This window comes from Lates calcarifer, linkage group LG5 (genome assembly GCF_001640805.2).
Source record: "Lates calcarifer isolate ASB-BC8 linkage group LG5, TLL_Latcal_v3, whole genome shotgun sequence".
Lineage (NCBI taxonomy): Eukaryota > Metazoa > Chordata > Actinopteri > Centropomidae > Lates > Lates calcarifer.
The window spans coordinates 11,430,489-11,443,331 of record NC_066837.1 but is presented as its reverse complement, the minus strand read 5'-3'; the positions used below and the strand labels follow the sequence as shown (position 1 = coordinate 11,443,331).

At 42.1% G+C, this 12,843-nt stretch overlaps 1 protein-coding gene and 1 long non-coding RNA gene across 2 annotated transcripts; one reads left to right on the top strand and one right to left on the bottom strand.

Annotated features, from left to right (window-relative positions):
* Positions 1-1,348: 1,348 nt before the first annotated feature.
* On the bottom strand, positions 1,349-12,801 carry spag5 (sperm associated antigen 5). Its single transcript, XM_018661583.1, has 25 exons — positions 12,686-12,801; positions 12,187-12,241; positions 11,976-12,092; positions 9,781-11,884; positions 9,496-9,688; positions 9,260-9,376; positions 8,964-9,056; positions 8,670-8,804; positions 8,261-8,380; positions 8,086-8,178; positions 7,391-7,525; positions 7,194-7,287; positions 6,946-7,093; positions 6,759-6,809; positions 6,345-6,519; positions 5,800-5,933; positions 5,372-5,540; positions 4,455-4,602; positions 3,523-3,766; positions 2,442-2,574; positions 2,272-2,352; positions 2,006-2,155; positions 1,818-1,892; positions 1,630-1,710; positions 1,349-1,527 (listed from the first exon to the last, which is right to left on the bottom strand). The coding sequence occupies exons 4-25, from the start codon at positions 11,556-11,558 to the stop codon at positions 1,456-1,458; spliced, it is 4,419 nt and encodes a 1,472-aa protein (XP_018517099.1). The 5' UTR covers positions 11,559-11,884; positions 11,976-12,092; positions 12,187-12,241; positions 12,686-12,801; the 3' UTR covers positions 1,349-1,455.
* LOC127142468 (uncharacterized) lies at positions 3,773-5,973 on the top strand. Its single transcript, XR_007813236.1, has 4 exons — positions 3,773-4,262; positions 4,416-4,609; positions 5,365-5,520; positions 5,826-5,973. It is a non-coding gene; the product is annotated as an uncharacterized LOC127142468 (long non-coding RNA).
* Positions 12,802-12,843: the final 42 nt, after the last annotated feature.

Here is a 12,843-nt window from a genome sequence, read left to right as displayed (position 1 = left end):
TTGACTTTTATTGTCCCCAGAGAAAAATGCAATTTTCATCCGGGTGACATCAGTTAGTCAGACTTACATCAGATATATTTGTAAATGTTATATATATATAATATAATATACAATATACAACAGAATAATTAGGACCAACAGATGCAGACCTGATGCCACCAGGAGTGAAAACCCCACCAACATCAGTGTCTTTTGTGTTTACGGAGCTTTCTCCTGTTTCAGCTCAGCTGGTTTGAAGTGTTGTCTGGAGCCACAGTCACCGTGACCACCCTCAGTTATCATGTCCAGACATCTAAACACCACTCAGACACACACACACACACACACACACACACACACACACTTCATCTACGACATGCATCCACTGATCAGGAAAATAAATAGATGTGTAACTCAGTATTTTTAAAATCAACCGGTGCAAGTCTTTTAACTCAGTGACAGAAAGTCTGCATATCAGACAAGATGAAACTCGAATAGAAACACTTCATTACAGTGAAGACACTTTATTTTCTGTCAGAGAAGTTGTTTTGTTGACAGATATGACCTAATGTGTTTTTCCTCGAGTGCTGCTGAATCTTAACTCTCTGTGTGGATTAAATGAGGAATCAGAAAGTGTTTGTTATAAAGATTTGTTTGATAAGCAGCAGCTTTATTTATGTTCTAATGAAAGAATAATGAGTTCTCTTTTCAAACACTGCTCTTATTCAGTATTGTAAAATTAGATGAGCAATAACAAAAGCAAGCAGCACAGGGATTTAAATAAACTCAGATGCAGTCTACGCTGGCAGACCTGCTGTGTGCTGACAGTACACAACAGCAGATCATTATCACAGGAAAAAACGACAACACAACACAGCTACACTGAGAAAAAACACGTCTGCTTCTTAATGTAAATTCTGAAAACAAAAAACTGGTTCTACATTAATTTAACTGAACGATTCTCCTGACTTTTATTGATGCTGTAGTGTGCCGTAAAGAAAATTATCCAGAGGTATATAGTTTTTAATTATGATTTTTTTTAATGAATTTTAATTTAAAAATATATTTTTTTAAAGCAGGTGGACAGATCACACTGTCTGCACAAAATCCTTTTATTTGCAGAATTCATCGAACTCTTCTAACTACTGCCTGGTGGAGAAAACCTGTGTGTGACCGCTCTCACTGTGCAAAGATGAGTTTTATTTTCCGTCCGGCGTGGTGTATTCAAATCAAACAGTGGCTGTTTATGCTGCTATTAATATCAACATGGATGTAACACACATTGATATTTGCTGCCACTAAAATAGCAACTGGTATTTTAAACTGTGTAACCCTCAAATGCAAAACAAGAAGGCAAAGACAATATTCGTAAGATTGAAAAGTATTTTATTTTAAATCTAAAATATGAACATTACAGCCAGGACTAAAACATAACAGACAGAAACATAATTAACACATGTGACAATAACAAACACGTCAGCCGATGTATTCGACAAGCTGTTGGAGCTGTTCACAACTTCTCACAACCTCTGGCAAAGACAACAGAGTCTGTGGAGGAAAACACCTGTTATCACAAACATCCATACAACTCCATCTCCATACACGGAATACACTGTTCACAGGAAAACACCATGAAACAGCATCTCTCACCTCTCTGACTTTATTGATCATGTTGTTTAACATCTGAAGTTCATTCTCACTTTTCTGCTGGTTGCTCTGATGGATCATTTGCTGCAAGAGACATCAAAACATCATCAACGCGATGGATCAGGAAAACTATCTGACACAATAAAGACAGAAAGGTGCTGGCTCTCGGTCAGGAAACAGTCAGGACTTACGTGTCTCTTTGCTCTCTCCAGCAGTTTGACTCTGGCCTGCTCCACCTCCTGAAGACTCAGCTTCAGTCTCTCCACCTGGGGATCAAATCACTGTTAAACCTGCAGTGGAACAGGCTGAAATCTATCAGTAGAATAATAATGACTGCATGAACACGTGCTGTATCTGACTACACTGACTCTACATGTACCTCTCTCAGTAACTGGATCTTCTCCTCCATGAAATGTGCAGGTGTAGCTGACTGACCACCAGCTTTTCTCAGCTCCTCACGCAGGAAATGAGACTCCACCTTCGACTGCTGCAGAGAGCGACGGAGCTCCAACACCTCCTTCCTCATTTCCTGTGAAAAAAAAAAAAAAAAAACACCACAAAAATCACCAAAAACAGTCACATACACTCACCTGTCTGTGAGGTTAATATTCTTAAGTGAATCTCTACACAGGCTCTGTTCCTTACGTTACTGTCAGTCTTGTGTTTGTTCAGAGCTTCCATGGCGTCTCGTATTTCTGCCGACAGGCTCGCCACAGTTTTCTCATCCTGTGTGAGGAAGGAATCATTCCCATCAGTCTTCAACTTTAATCAGGCATCACTGATAAAATGAACACTGACTAAATGTACCACATTACCTGAGCTTTCTGCTGCAGAGCCTGGTTTCCTCTCTCCACCAGGCTGTTCATACAACTCAGATGATGCTTCAGCTCAGACACCTCAGCCTGGTGTCTGCTGTTTGCAGCCTCCTGCTCCCTCTGCAGGTCAGAGCTGGAACAACACAGGAAATAATGAACAAAGACACTTTCTAAACATAAAAACTTATTGTCAGATATGAAGCAGCTCCAATAATTCATTCCTCTGAGGTGAGATTCAGAGAATGTAAATCCAGAAAACACATTCATGTCCACTGAGAAACTTAGTATCACTGCCCTCTCTGTCACAAATCAGTCGAGGGTGAAGGTCCTCACTTGAACATGAAGTTGACTGGTGAAGTGGCAGAAACTATTTTAATAATCAGTTAATCATTTGGCACATTTTAACTTAGCAAATATATCAAACATTCCTTAGCTACAGCCTCTCAGTTATAAGGATTTGTTGTTCTTGCTTGAGATACTAAATAAAACAGTGACATGACTCCCCCTGGTGTTTCATAAACCAAACAATTAAACAAAGAAAAATCATAAACAGCAGATTAATTGTTAATGAAAATAGTTGCAGCTTACTCACTGACTGATCTAAAGGGATTACTTCAATCAATCAATAAATCAGTTAATTGAGTATCAGTACAGGTGGAGGTTAACTTTCTGTTAATTCACTCATAAATTAAGTCATAAAAATGCCGAACACTTGATGTTTCCAGTCTCTCTAATGTGAGAATGTTTTTGCTTCTCTCAGGTCTGTGTCACTGTAAAATGAAAATCTTTGGTTTTTGGATGATTGATCAGAAAAAACAAACAATTTGAAGACATGACCTTTGGCCATTTAAACTAGTGCTGGGCATTTTTTAACCATTTTCTAAGATTTAATAGAAGCACGATTAATTAGTTTATCAAAAATCAGCTAATGGAGAGATGTTAAAATAGTTAGCTAAATAAAAATAATTAGTTAAATAGTTAGTTAGTTCAAGAAGTAAAATGTATCAAGCAGAATCAGATCCTATATGTCACCATAATAGTTTACTTGCATTAGCTTCCATAAATATAGTACAGCTCTTACATGATGGTGTGCAGCTCCTCCAGCTGAGCGTCTTTACGTTGTCGCAGCAGCTTCAGGGTGGAGACGAGCTCGGTGACGGTGCCGCCCAGGTCGACCAGCAGCTCGGCGACGCTGCTCTGATCCTCCTCCTCTGGTTCAAACTCCGAGGTTAAATTCTTTTTAGGGGTGACGGCTAAGACGCGGGTGAAGGCGCTCGTCTCACTGAACAAAGTTTCACACTGTGGCTCAGGCATGTCTGAGGAGACTGAGAGACAGTGGACTGAGACTTAGACTCTCCTGGTGTTACTGGATGATATTAAACCCTGAACTGGGTCTGACGTGTGGAATTAGATTTTCCCACGTCTGATGTGTGAAATGTTCAATATTGCTCGGTTCCATCCAGCTGAAACCCAGCTGTGCAAAATGACACGGATGTTCATTCAAATACAGCAGGTAATTTCAGCAACACATTTTAGTTGAACAGGCAGAAAATGACAGCTGGGGTTATTATCCCTGGCGGGAAATTACAACACCAGCTAGAGTAGAAAGAAGTGACAGTGAAAAAAACCCAGTGATTATTAGAGCAGAACACATGTCACTGTCACCTCCTGCTTTTTAAAGGAGGGACATTTTGTCCTAACTGTCCTTCACAGGATATTTATACCCTCCATGTGAAAGTGTCTGATATGAGTTTGACAGAGGCTGGGGGACGATCATGAAGTAAGGTTGGATGATGCCCCTTGACCGGTCCAGCCTGACCAGTATGTGTTTAATCAGTATCACTGCTGGTTGTGTTCAAAATAAAAAAATGTTTAAAAGGTTTTGATAAAAAAAAAAACTGAAGCTGAGTGACTGGCTGCTTTTATGATCAAATACAATCTGTGTAAGTTTCATTCTTGTCTTTTCCTTTTTAGCCTTGTAGCTGTGCAGCTGAGCGGGAGGAGTAACAGTACCTGTACCAGGAGGCGTCTCCGTTTTGTCGTCGTCCTCCTTCTCGGTCGTTAATGCGACCATGATGCTGTCGACAAACGAGTTGGAGGGGTGACGACGCTCCAGGCTGTGGACTGGTTGAAACTCTTTATCTGTCTGTGGTTCTGGTTTCTGAAAAGTAAGACAAACAAGCCTTTGTGAAATAATATGTCTCTCTCCACTGTGCTGCAGTCCACTTATATTTCATGTCAGAATTACCTGCTGCTGCAAAATGCTTTCTGAAGTTTGGTGTACCAAGAAGTTTGACACCACACCTACAGAAAACTGAAGCATCTCTCTCTAACCTGAAAACGTCACCATCACCTTTTATAACCTTAGAACTATCATTTCTGAGTGGATGAAGGATTTTTGTCATTATTGTGGGCACCACACTGAACATGGACAAGAGAAAGAAAACAAGAGAGAAGTCTGAAACAGATGAGGAATAAAATAAGTTCCATGCGTGGTCAAGGCTACAAGACCGAAGCCAACCTGACCACATGAGTAAAACTGACCCCAGATTGAACCTACTTATTTGAATAGTGGAAAAGATATCAAAAAAAATTCTAAACAGATACAAGCTGACCTCCGAGATCAAGGTACACATATTTGTTTTCTGAAGGTAAATGGGCTCCATGGAAAATGACCCTGGAAGATCCCACTCTTTTTTTTTCTGTTGGAAAGATCATTAAAGAAGAACATTAAGAAACCCAACTGGAGTTTGCCAAAATGGGTTTTATTAACTGCTGAATAGAGAAAATTGGATTTCAGTTTGTTTCAGAGCAAAATGTTTTTTCTTTTTTAAGTCAGAGGGTGATGTTAAAGTGAGACAAAGGTGAAATGTGTCTGTTGTTCTGCTCCAAGTTGTGTGTTTTTGTGTTTTTTTGTTCCTAGATGTTACCTGTTCATCTAGAGCAGCGTGCAGCTCGTTGGTCAGTCCTCTCAGTGTGTGATGCAGCAGAGTGATTTCAGTGACCGCCTGAGCCAACTTCTCTCCGAGCTCCATCTGGCTTTCCCTGGCTCTGGACCTGGTGGTTTCCAGCTGCTCCTGTAAACCTCTGTTCTCAAGCCTGCATCACACAACCACAGATATGTTATCACTGAGTATACGGACAACATGTTAAACATTGTTAGACAAAGCTTAGAACAATCTGTAGGAGGATTAACACCGGCTTCACTCGGGTTCAGATACAGCTGCATGCACACAGACTGAGGACTAGTTCACCCAAAGAGAAACTTTACTCTTTATGAAATATACTGAGAAGTCGCTGCAGAGATGTTCAGTATATTATATACTGTTAGTAAGCAAAGGATAAAAAAAAAACTTACTGCAGCTGACTGAGTTCTCCTTTTAGGTCCTCACACTGAATGTTCCTCTCCCGGAGCCCCTGCAGGTTGGCCCTCAACATACGCTCACTCTCAGCCATCTGCTCCCTCGCCAGCTCGTTCTCCATCTGCAAGAACTGACACACACAGACAACAGGAAGTTAAACCAGAACACCACCAGGAAACACAAGGAACGTATCATTATTCCTAAGATCACAACACCTGACTGTAAAATAAAATAATGCCAATCGAGACTACAACTGAACTGTTTGAGGCACAGATGCTCAGATCTTGGATTTTTGTTAGCTTATACGGTTAGCGTATTTTTATGAGTGATAATCACACATGTACATTACATTAAAATGCATGTGGCTTCCTAACACAGACTGGATATGAGGATTTTATTGGTCATTCATTGCAAATATTTTGCTTTTCTCACAGCCCTGTTGATTGATCAATCCTCAAGCACTGGACGTCAACAACATGTGTGGAAAATAACATGAGAGAAAAAGTAAGAAGGTCTATATCTTTATATTCTACAAGCTAACCTCATTCATTTCCCTCACGCCGCTGAGTTGTGTGCAAACGTCTTGGAGCTGCTGGAGCTGTATCTTCTGAGACTGTGAGAGGTTCTGCAGCTGACCAAGCTGCTCCTCACTTTCAGCCAGAGCCTGAGTCAGCTCACTAACTCGCCGCTCCGACTGGACCAGAGATGTTTCCAACCTGGACACAGGTAAAACACAGGCAGAACCATCAGCTGCAGTAGTTTATGTAACTGTTGTGTGGCAGGGAGGCTGGCTAGTGGTCCAAATCTCCTGTCATAAGTCAAGGCGTTTAAACAGTGAGGGCATCCTGTCAGCAGCAGAAAGAACCGAACCAGACAGCATAAAATTTCTTTCATTAAACCAGTGATCAAGTTAGTTATTGTTTCCTTTCTGTTGAAAATCATTGTCACCACTTACTCGTCTGCTCTGTCCTTGGCTTGCTGGATGTCCTTCCATGACTGCTGCAGTCTGAAAAAAGAACATTTTTAGCACCTTCATGCTGTGGATCATTTGGGGGTTTTTATTCTTCAGTTTGATAAGAATGTTGCTCTACCACAGTATCTTTCTTTTTTTCAGTAAATTACTGTTGTTGTGAGGATCATACTTGGTAGTCTCAGCAGCGAGTGCCTGCTCCAGGAAGGTGTAGGAGGCCAATGTGGAGGAAACTGTAGCAGACAACTCTGTCACCTTCCTCTCCAGCTGACCCCTCTCCTCCTCTCTCTCTGTCAGCTTCTGACGCAGCACACCCATCTCTGACATTATATGAATGAACAGGCAGAAGAGTTATCGGTTATTGACACCTGTTTGAAAAGACGAGGAATGAAATGAAACATATTTGTCTCAGTGTTTTACCTGAAGTCAGAATCGTCACCTGCAGGTTTAAATCACCAATCTGTTCTCTGGCAGTCTGGAGATTCAAATTAGCTTCGTTCAGTTCTTCTTCGATCTGTTGAAGTTCATTAAAAATAATTATTATTATTATCATCTTCATGATTTGCATCCATCATCATTCTGATAAAACAAGTCGTTAAATTAAATGACCATCTGACCTGCTCTCTCTCTTCAACAGCTTGATCTCGAGCAGAAATATGTTCGTCTCTCTCTCTCAGAGCAGACGCTGCCTTCTCATTCAGCTTCAGAAGTAAGGGAAGAGTTTTCTGCAGGAAACCTCTGACTGTGCAGAGCTGTGACAACATCACCACACAAAACCATCAGCACCATGAGAATTATACTGAAAATAAAGATGTAAATGCAATCTCCATTCAGACATAAGGGAGATGAAAAAAAGGTTAAAAGGTTAAAAAAACAAAAGCTGTTTGGCTTTCGTAAAAAATCTGTCAGTTTGTGATTTCATGCTGGGGTGGGATTTAATAAAATGAGAGGGACAGACTGGCAGCTCCGGGTTTGTGTTCACTGTACATATATTATCTCTGGCTGCAAAGCTACAAGATGTGAGGCCATGGAAGTCGACTGAACAGGTTCTAGATTCTACTTTACTGAGTCTGTCCCTGCCAGGGAGCTAACGCTAGCTAACAGCTGTCTGTAGATATCTTGTCAGATGAATGAGTGAGCAGACTGTCTGTGTTCAAAATGAAAATTAAAGTTGATGTCTGTACTTATTTATTTATTTATTGGTACTGACAGTCCATGTTATAGCTGTATGTGATAACACTTATTTTAATATAAATCCTTGGCCCACAGTTTAATTAGCAGGGAGCAGGTTTTACAGTTCAGCTGAACATACTTCTTCCATCAGACTAGACTGCTCCTCCATGGTTTCAGACAGAAGATCAGAAGCAGAATTCAGTGTTTCAGTGTAGGCCTGGTTTAATGCAACCTGTATTAGAAAAGAAAAGAAATTAGACACATTCTGCAGGATGTTCTCATGAATAAATTACAGTATTGATGTTTGTTCTTGCCTGTTGTGGGTAAGCCTGGTTTAGAGCAGCCAGAAGTTCCTGCTGAGACCCAACACTCTTCTGTAGCTCTGACATCTCTGTGGCACAGTGTGTCCTCAGCTGTTCCATTGCACTGAAGGCCTGGAAACAGACACAGACACAGACCCACATTAAATGCAGAGAAGAAAGATGCAGAAAGAAAATAGCAAAGCACTGGTGGTAATCATCACAAAAATGAACTTTGTGGGGCAGTTTGAAATATTAATAATGATTGTATTTAGGTCCACCAGAACAGGAAAAACATTCTCTCCTGCTTTGTGTTGTAACCTGCACAGTAAACACTTGAAAAAAGGAAAAACTATGGAGCATTTAAAAAAAAAAAGAACTACCAAGGCCACATAACAATGAAGGGATTAGTCAGTGTGTTTACCGCCTCCTTGGCTGTGAGGGCGTCCTCCATCTGTGTCCTCATGTCATCTCTTTGGTGAAGAGCATCTTTGACCTTCTGCACCATCCGTGTTTGTGTCGCCTTTGTTTTCTCAAACAGAGACTTCATCTGAGCGTACTAAACCACACAGGGAGAATAAATATCAGCTCAATTCAAGCTCATAAACATGCACCGTTACTGCAGTAAACACAGTTAATACATAGTTTAAAATAACTGCTGGATGGATAATTTCACAAATACTGTTGAGTTAAAAAGACATGAGACATGTTTACATACATGTGAAACGAGGCTCTGATGATCCTCTCTGACAATGTCTTCTACTTCCTTCATGTTCGAGAGAGCAGCATCTGTGTCACTGCTCAGAGATGTCTGTTGAAACAAACACACACTTCACTGTTACTTAAGAACGAAATCAGTCACAATTTTTATATGGATAAAGTAAATCATTAAAAAAACATAAATGTCAGGTGTAAAAAGTCCTTAAACACACTGACATGTAAGAGCATTGTATGTATTAGGATTAAACAACTCAACAACATAGAGCATGTGTTGTATGATTGTTTGTGTCTCACCATGGTGACCCTCATGTCCTGCATACACTGAGTGAGGTTCTGTAGAGAAGCTCCATCCAGCTCCAACTCACTAATCCTGCTCAGAGCCTCCAAATAAAGGTCTCTGTGCATTGTGGTCTACATAAAAAAAACAAAAGAAAAACATCAATACAATGCTGATCTACAAGAAACCAAACTAACTAAATTCTCCACGTCTCCCGCTGTCAGCCTCTAAGAGAGTTTGTCTGTGTTCTTACCTGACTGAGCTCTGTGTGGTCCGTCTGCACAAATTTCTCCCTGAGCTCTGAAGGAGCAGGGCCTGCAGGAGGACATCCATGTGCTCTGGCTGCAGCCAACTGCTGCACCAGGGCCTCTACCATGATCATGCTAGACCTTAACCTCTGTTCCAGCTCCTGTCTGGGGAGACACTCCAGGCTGCCTGGAGGTACACTGAGACCACGATGACGGGAAGAGAGAGTGAAGAATTAGTCATAATCACAAAACACTGGAAATTCAATAATAAATTCTCAGCTAACACTTACTTCCAGAGGAGGGGGTCAGTCAGAGTGCAGGAATCAACCACAGAGAAATCCCTCTTCCTCTCAAACTGGCCAGATGTGTTGAGACTGCGGTCCACCAGTTTCACAGCAGTGGTTCCCACACAGACGCTGTGGGATTCTGCAGGAGCAGCTCCCGCTGGTGGGACTGTGACTGCAGCAGGAGTTGGAGCAGAGACAGAGACAGCAGCAGGACCCATCTTTCCAGACGCCAACATGAGGAACTCTGCCATCTGCCGGAGCTGCTGCTGGAGGGGACCATCTGGAATCAACGGGAAATCCAGTCCCGGCTTTTCTACCTCAGACTGAGGGACGGCATGGGGCTTCACACCCACACCCTCATCCAGGTCAGGGACTGGGCCTGACTGGGGCCTGTAACCCAGTGTTGTGGAGTTGAACAGAGGACGTGGCATGGGGCTCTCCAAGTGCTCCGCCCATAACCCAGCAGGGTCGGGGTTTACAGGAGAAACCAGGCTCTTCTCACCCTCCAGAGCAGAGTCGTCAGATAAAAAATGGTCGAGAGCGGGACCATTATGAGCTTTGAATACAGACAGAGAAGCTCTCTTAACAACAGGACTGAGGATTCCAAACTGTAAAGCTGATGCTACTGAGGGACACTCTGACAGAGCTTTCAGAGCATCAGAGAGGTTCTCTGCAGAGTTACAAAGAACAGGTCCATGTCCTGATGAGCCCAGGGCACTGTCCTTTGCCTCACTGGATTCAGCCGGTCCATGTTCCAGATGCTGCTGCTGCACCTCCACAGGTGAGGGACTCTTTGCTGAAGCCAGAGTCTCTGCTGACTCTGTTTTGTGAAGTGCTGAAAGCAGTGGATTGTCCTCGGGATGTATCAGGTGCTTTGATGTTGCTTGCTCTTGACAGTTAAAGGATTCATTATCCAAAGCCTTTAATGATGTGAAGTGAAGTGAAGATGAGCTGAGAGCTGATGGGTGAGTATCTACAACAACCTTGTTGGTTTCCACATGGCGATTAGGCTGCTCTAAGTTATCTGGGATTTGATCCTGTGTGACAGAAGTAGGCACAGTGTTGTTGTCTAGGAGCTGACAGATCACAGCCTGGTCATCAGGCAGAGGGGAAGTCTTCTCGGACAGCTGTGTAACCTCATCAGTGCTGCATGGCAGAGGCTCCTGAACGGTGGAAAGGTTGACACTCGAAGTTGATGAATAATTTTCACAGTATAGATGATCTAAATGATCTTTACCGTTCTGCACATCGTGGTCACCAGCTACAGCGCTTTGATTTATACTATAACTGTACGACACACAGCTGGTTTCAGTGTTGTTGGCTGGGAGAGGAACAGTCGCATTTACAAGTTTGGTGTCATCTGAAATTTCTATCTCTCCCCCGGTGCAGTTAAATAATTTGAAGGTTACGTCCCTCAGTCCATCAGCAGGTTTTTCAAAGAAGGTGGTGATGACAGGAACACTGTTTGCACTGCTGCAATACAGATGATCAGCATGTTCTGCTTCACCCAGATGGCTGCAGTCAGAGAACATAGTTGAGTTTACACTGTTGTCCTGTAAAGATTCACCCAGCTGTTCCTGAGGCAGAGGAACAGTCTCATCATGTTGTCTGGTGACATCTGAGACCTCCACCTCACCTCCGTCACAGGCGAAAGGATTTCCAGGTGACATCTTTCTCTCCACAGCAGTCGTTCTGAAACACTCCCAAATCCTGTGTGGTGTGTTTATCATCCAGGCTCCCAGAGGTAATCTCACAGAGATGGTCATCAACCCAGGAGGCATCTTTCATCTCAGGAGTGTAATAGGGATGTTCTATGTGGTCACTGGCATGGCTGCACTATCATACTGTCAGATATGACTGTATCCTCTGCCTCAGTGTTATCTGTAGCCTGATCATTAGGTAAAATAATGCTCTGTTCTCCACAGACTGAGGAGTCTGAGATTTCAACCTCACCACCAGCACAGACAAATGATTTCAATGTTATATCTCCAGATCCACAGGCGCTCTCAGCAGCCATCATATCATTCATGGGAGCAGTGGTTTCTTTCACATCTGTGGCTGGAGGACAGTAAAGGTGGGGCTCTGGGTCACAGAGAGGAATGCCACCCTGGTCATTGGAATAAAAAGTGAGTGAGAAAAAAATCTAAAAAGACATTGAAAACAGTGCCAGCATTTCTAAATATTTTTGATGAGCCTACCTTTGTCATTTTCACAACATCAGCACCTGATTTCAGCCTCGGTGATGGAGCTGAGAGGAGCCGCATTTCATTCTCCAGACTCCTCAGAGGGGTTCGCTCTCCACTTCTGCTGGAAGGCTAACATCAACAGGAGTTAATATAAGATATTATCAGCTTGTTCAGTCAGAATTTAAGCCTGTTTACTGTGAATGACAGAGCGTAAATGTCTTACCAAGCCTTCCCCAGTGGAACTGGACTTCATGGACGACATTACTGTATCTGTACAACTGCAACAAATAATGTCCTGTTAAACATGTGTTTATAAAATAGCTTACTAAAATGACTGGTGGCAAACTGTTCTGACCCCAACGTTAAGCCAATGATGTCAACATTAACCAGCTAGGTAAGACGCTACTGAGATAAAGTTAACTATCAACTACAGGCAGTGTTCCACAAACAAGCTTTTTAACGCATTCAACAGAGCTAATAAGCGAACAAACCTAATGAAGAAATGTTGGTGTATAATGTAACACTAATTATCACACAGTATGTTGAGAATAATGTCATTAAGTAAGTTGGGTAACAAACTACAGTGAACGACAGTTTTACCGAAGTCGTTGGCTAACGTTAACTTAGGTTAGTTTGTACACACCTAGTTAATGAGCATTTTAAGCAAACTTAACCATGATCTAACAAAATATGATTTGTTAAATGATGTAAAAACACTTTACCTTTCAGATGTTGACAGTCAACTCTAACAAAAATTAAAAAATAGTGAAGAAGGAAAAACAAATCAGCGTTGAGCGGCCATCAACCGCGTTACATTCAAAACACAAATGTCAGCTCTGTGATTGGTCCGTATTTCTTCTTCGGCTGTGGCCGCTGCGCA

What these genes read in the sequence shown, in the direction of transcription:
- spag5 (XM_018661583.1), bottom strand. Translation starts at nt 11,558, where the DNA reads ATGCCTCCTGGGTTGATGACCATCTCTGTGAGATTACCTCTGGGAGCC. An exon ending in GGTGACGATTCTGACTTCAG is followed by an intron (nt 7,094 to 7,193) that starts GTAAAACACTGA and finishes ATATAATGTCAG; the next exon opens with AGATGGGTGTGCTGCGTCAG. An exon ending in ACGCTGCTCTAGATGAACAG is followed by an intron (nt 4,603 to 5,371) that starts GTAACATCTAGG and finishes CTTACTTTTCAG; the next exon opens with AAACCAGAACCACAGACAGA.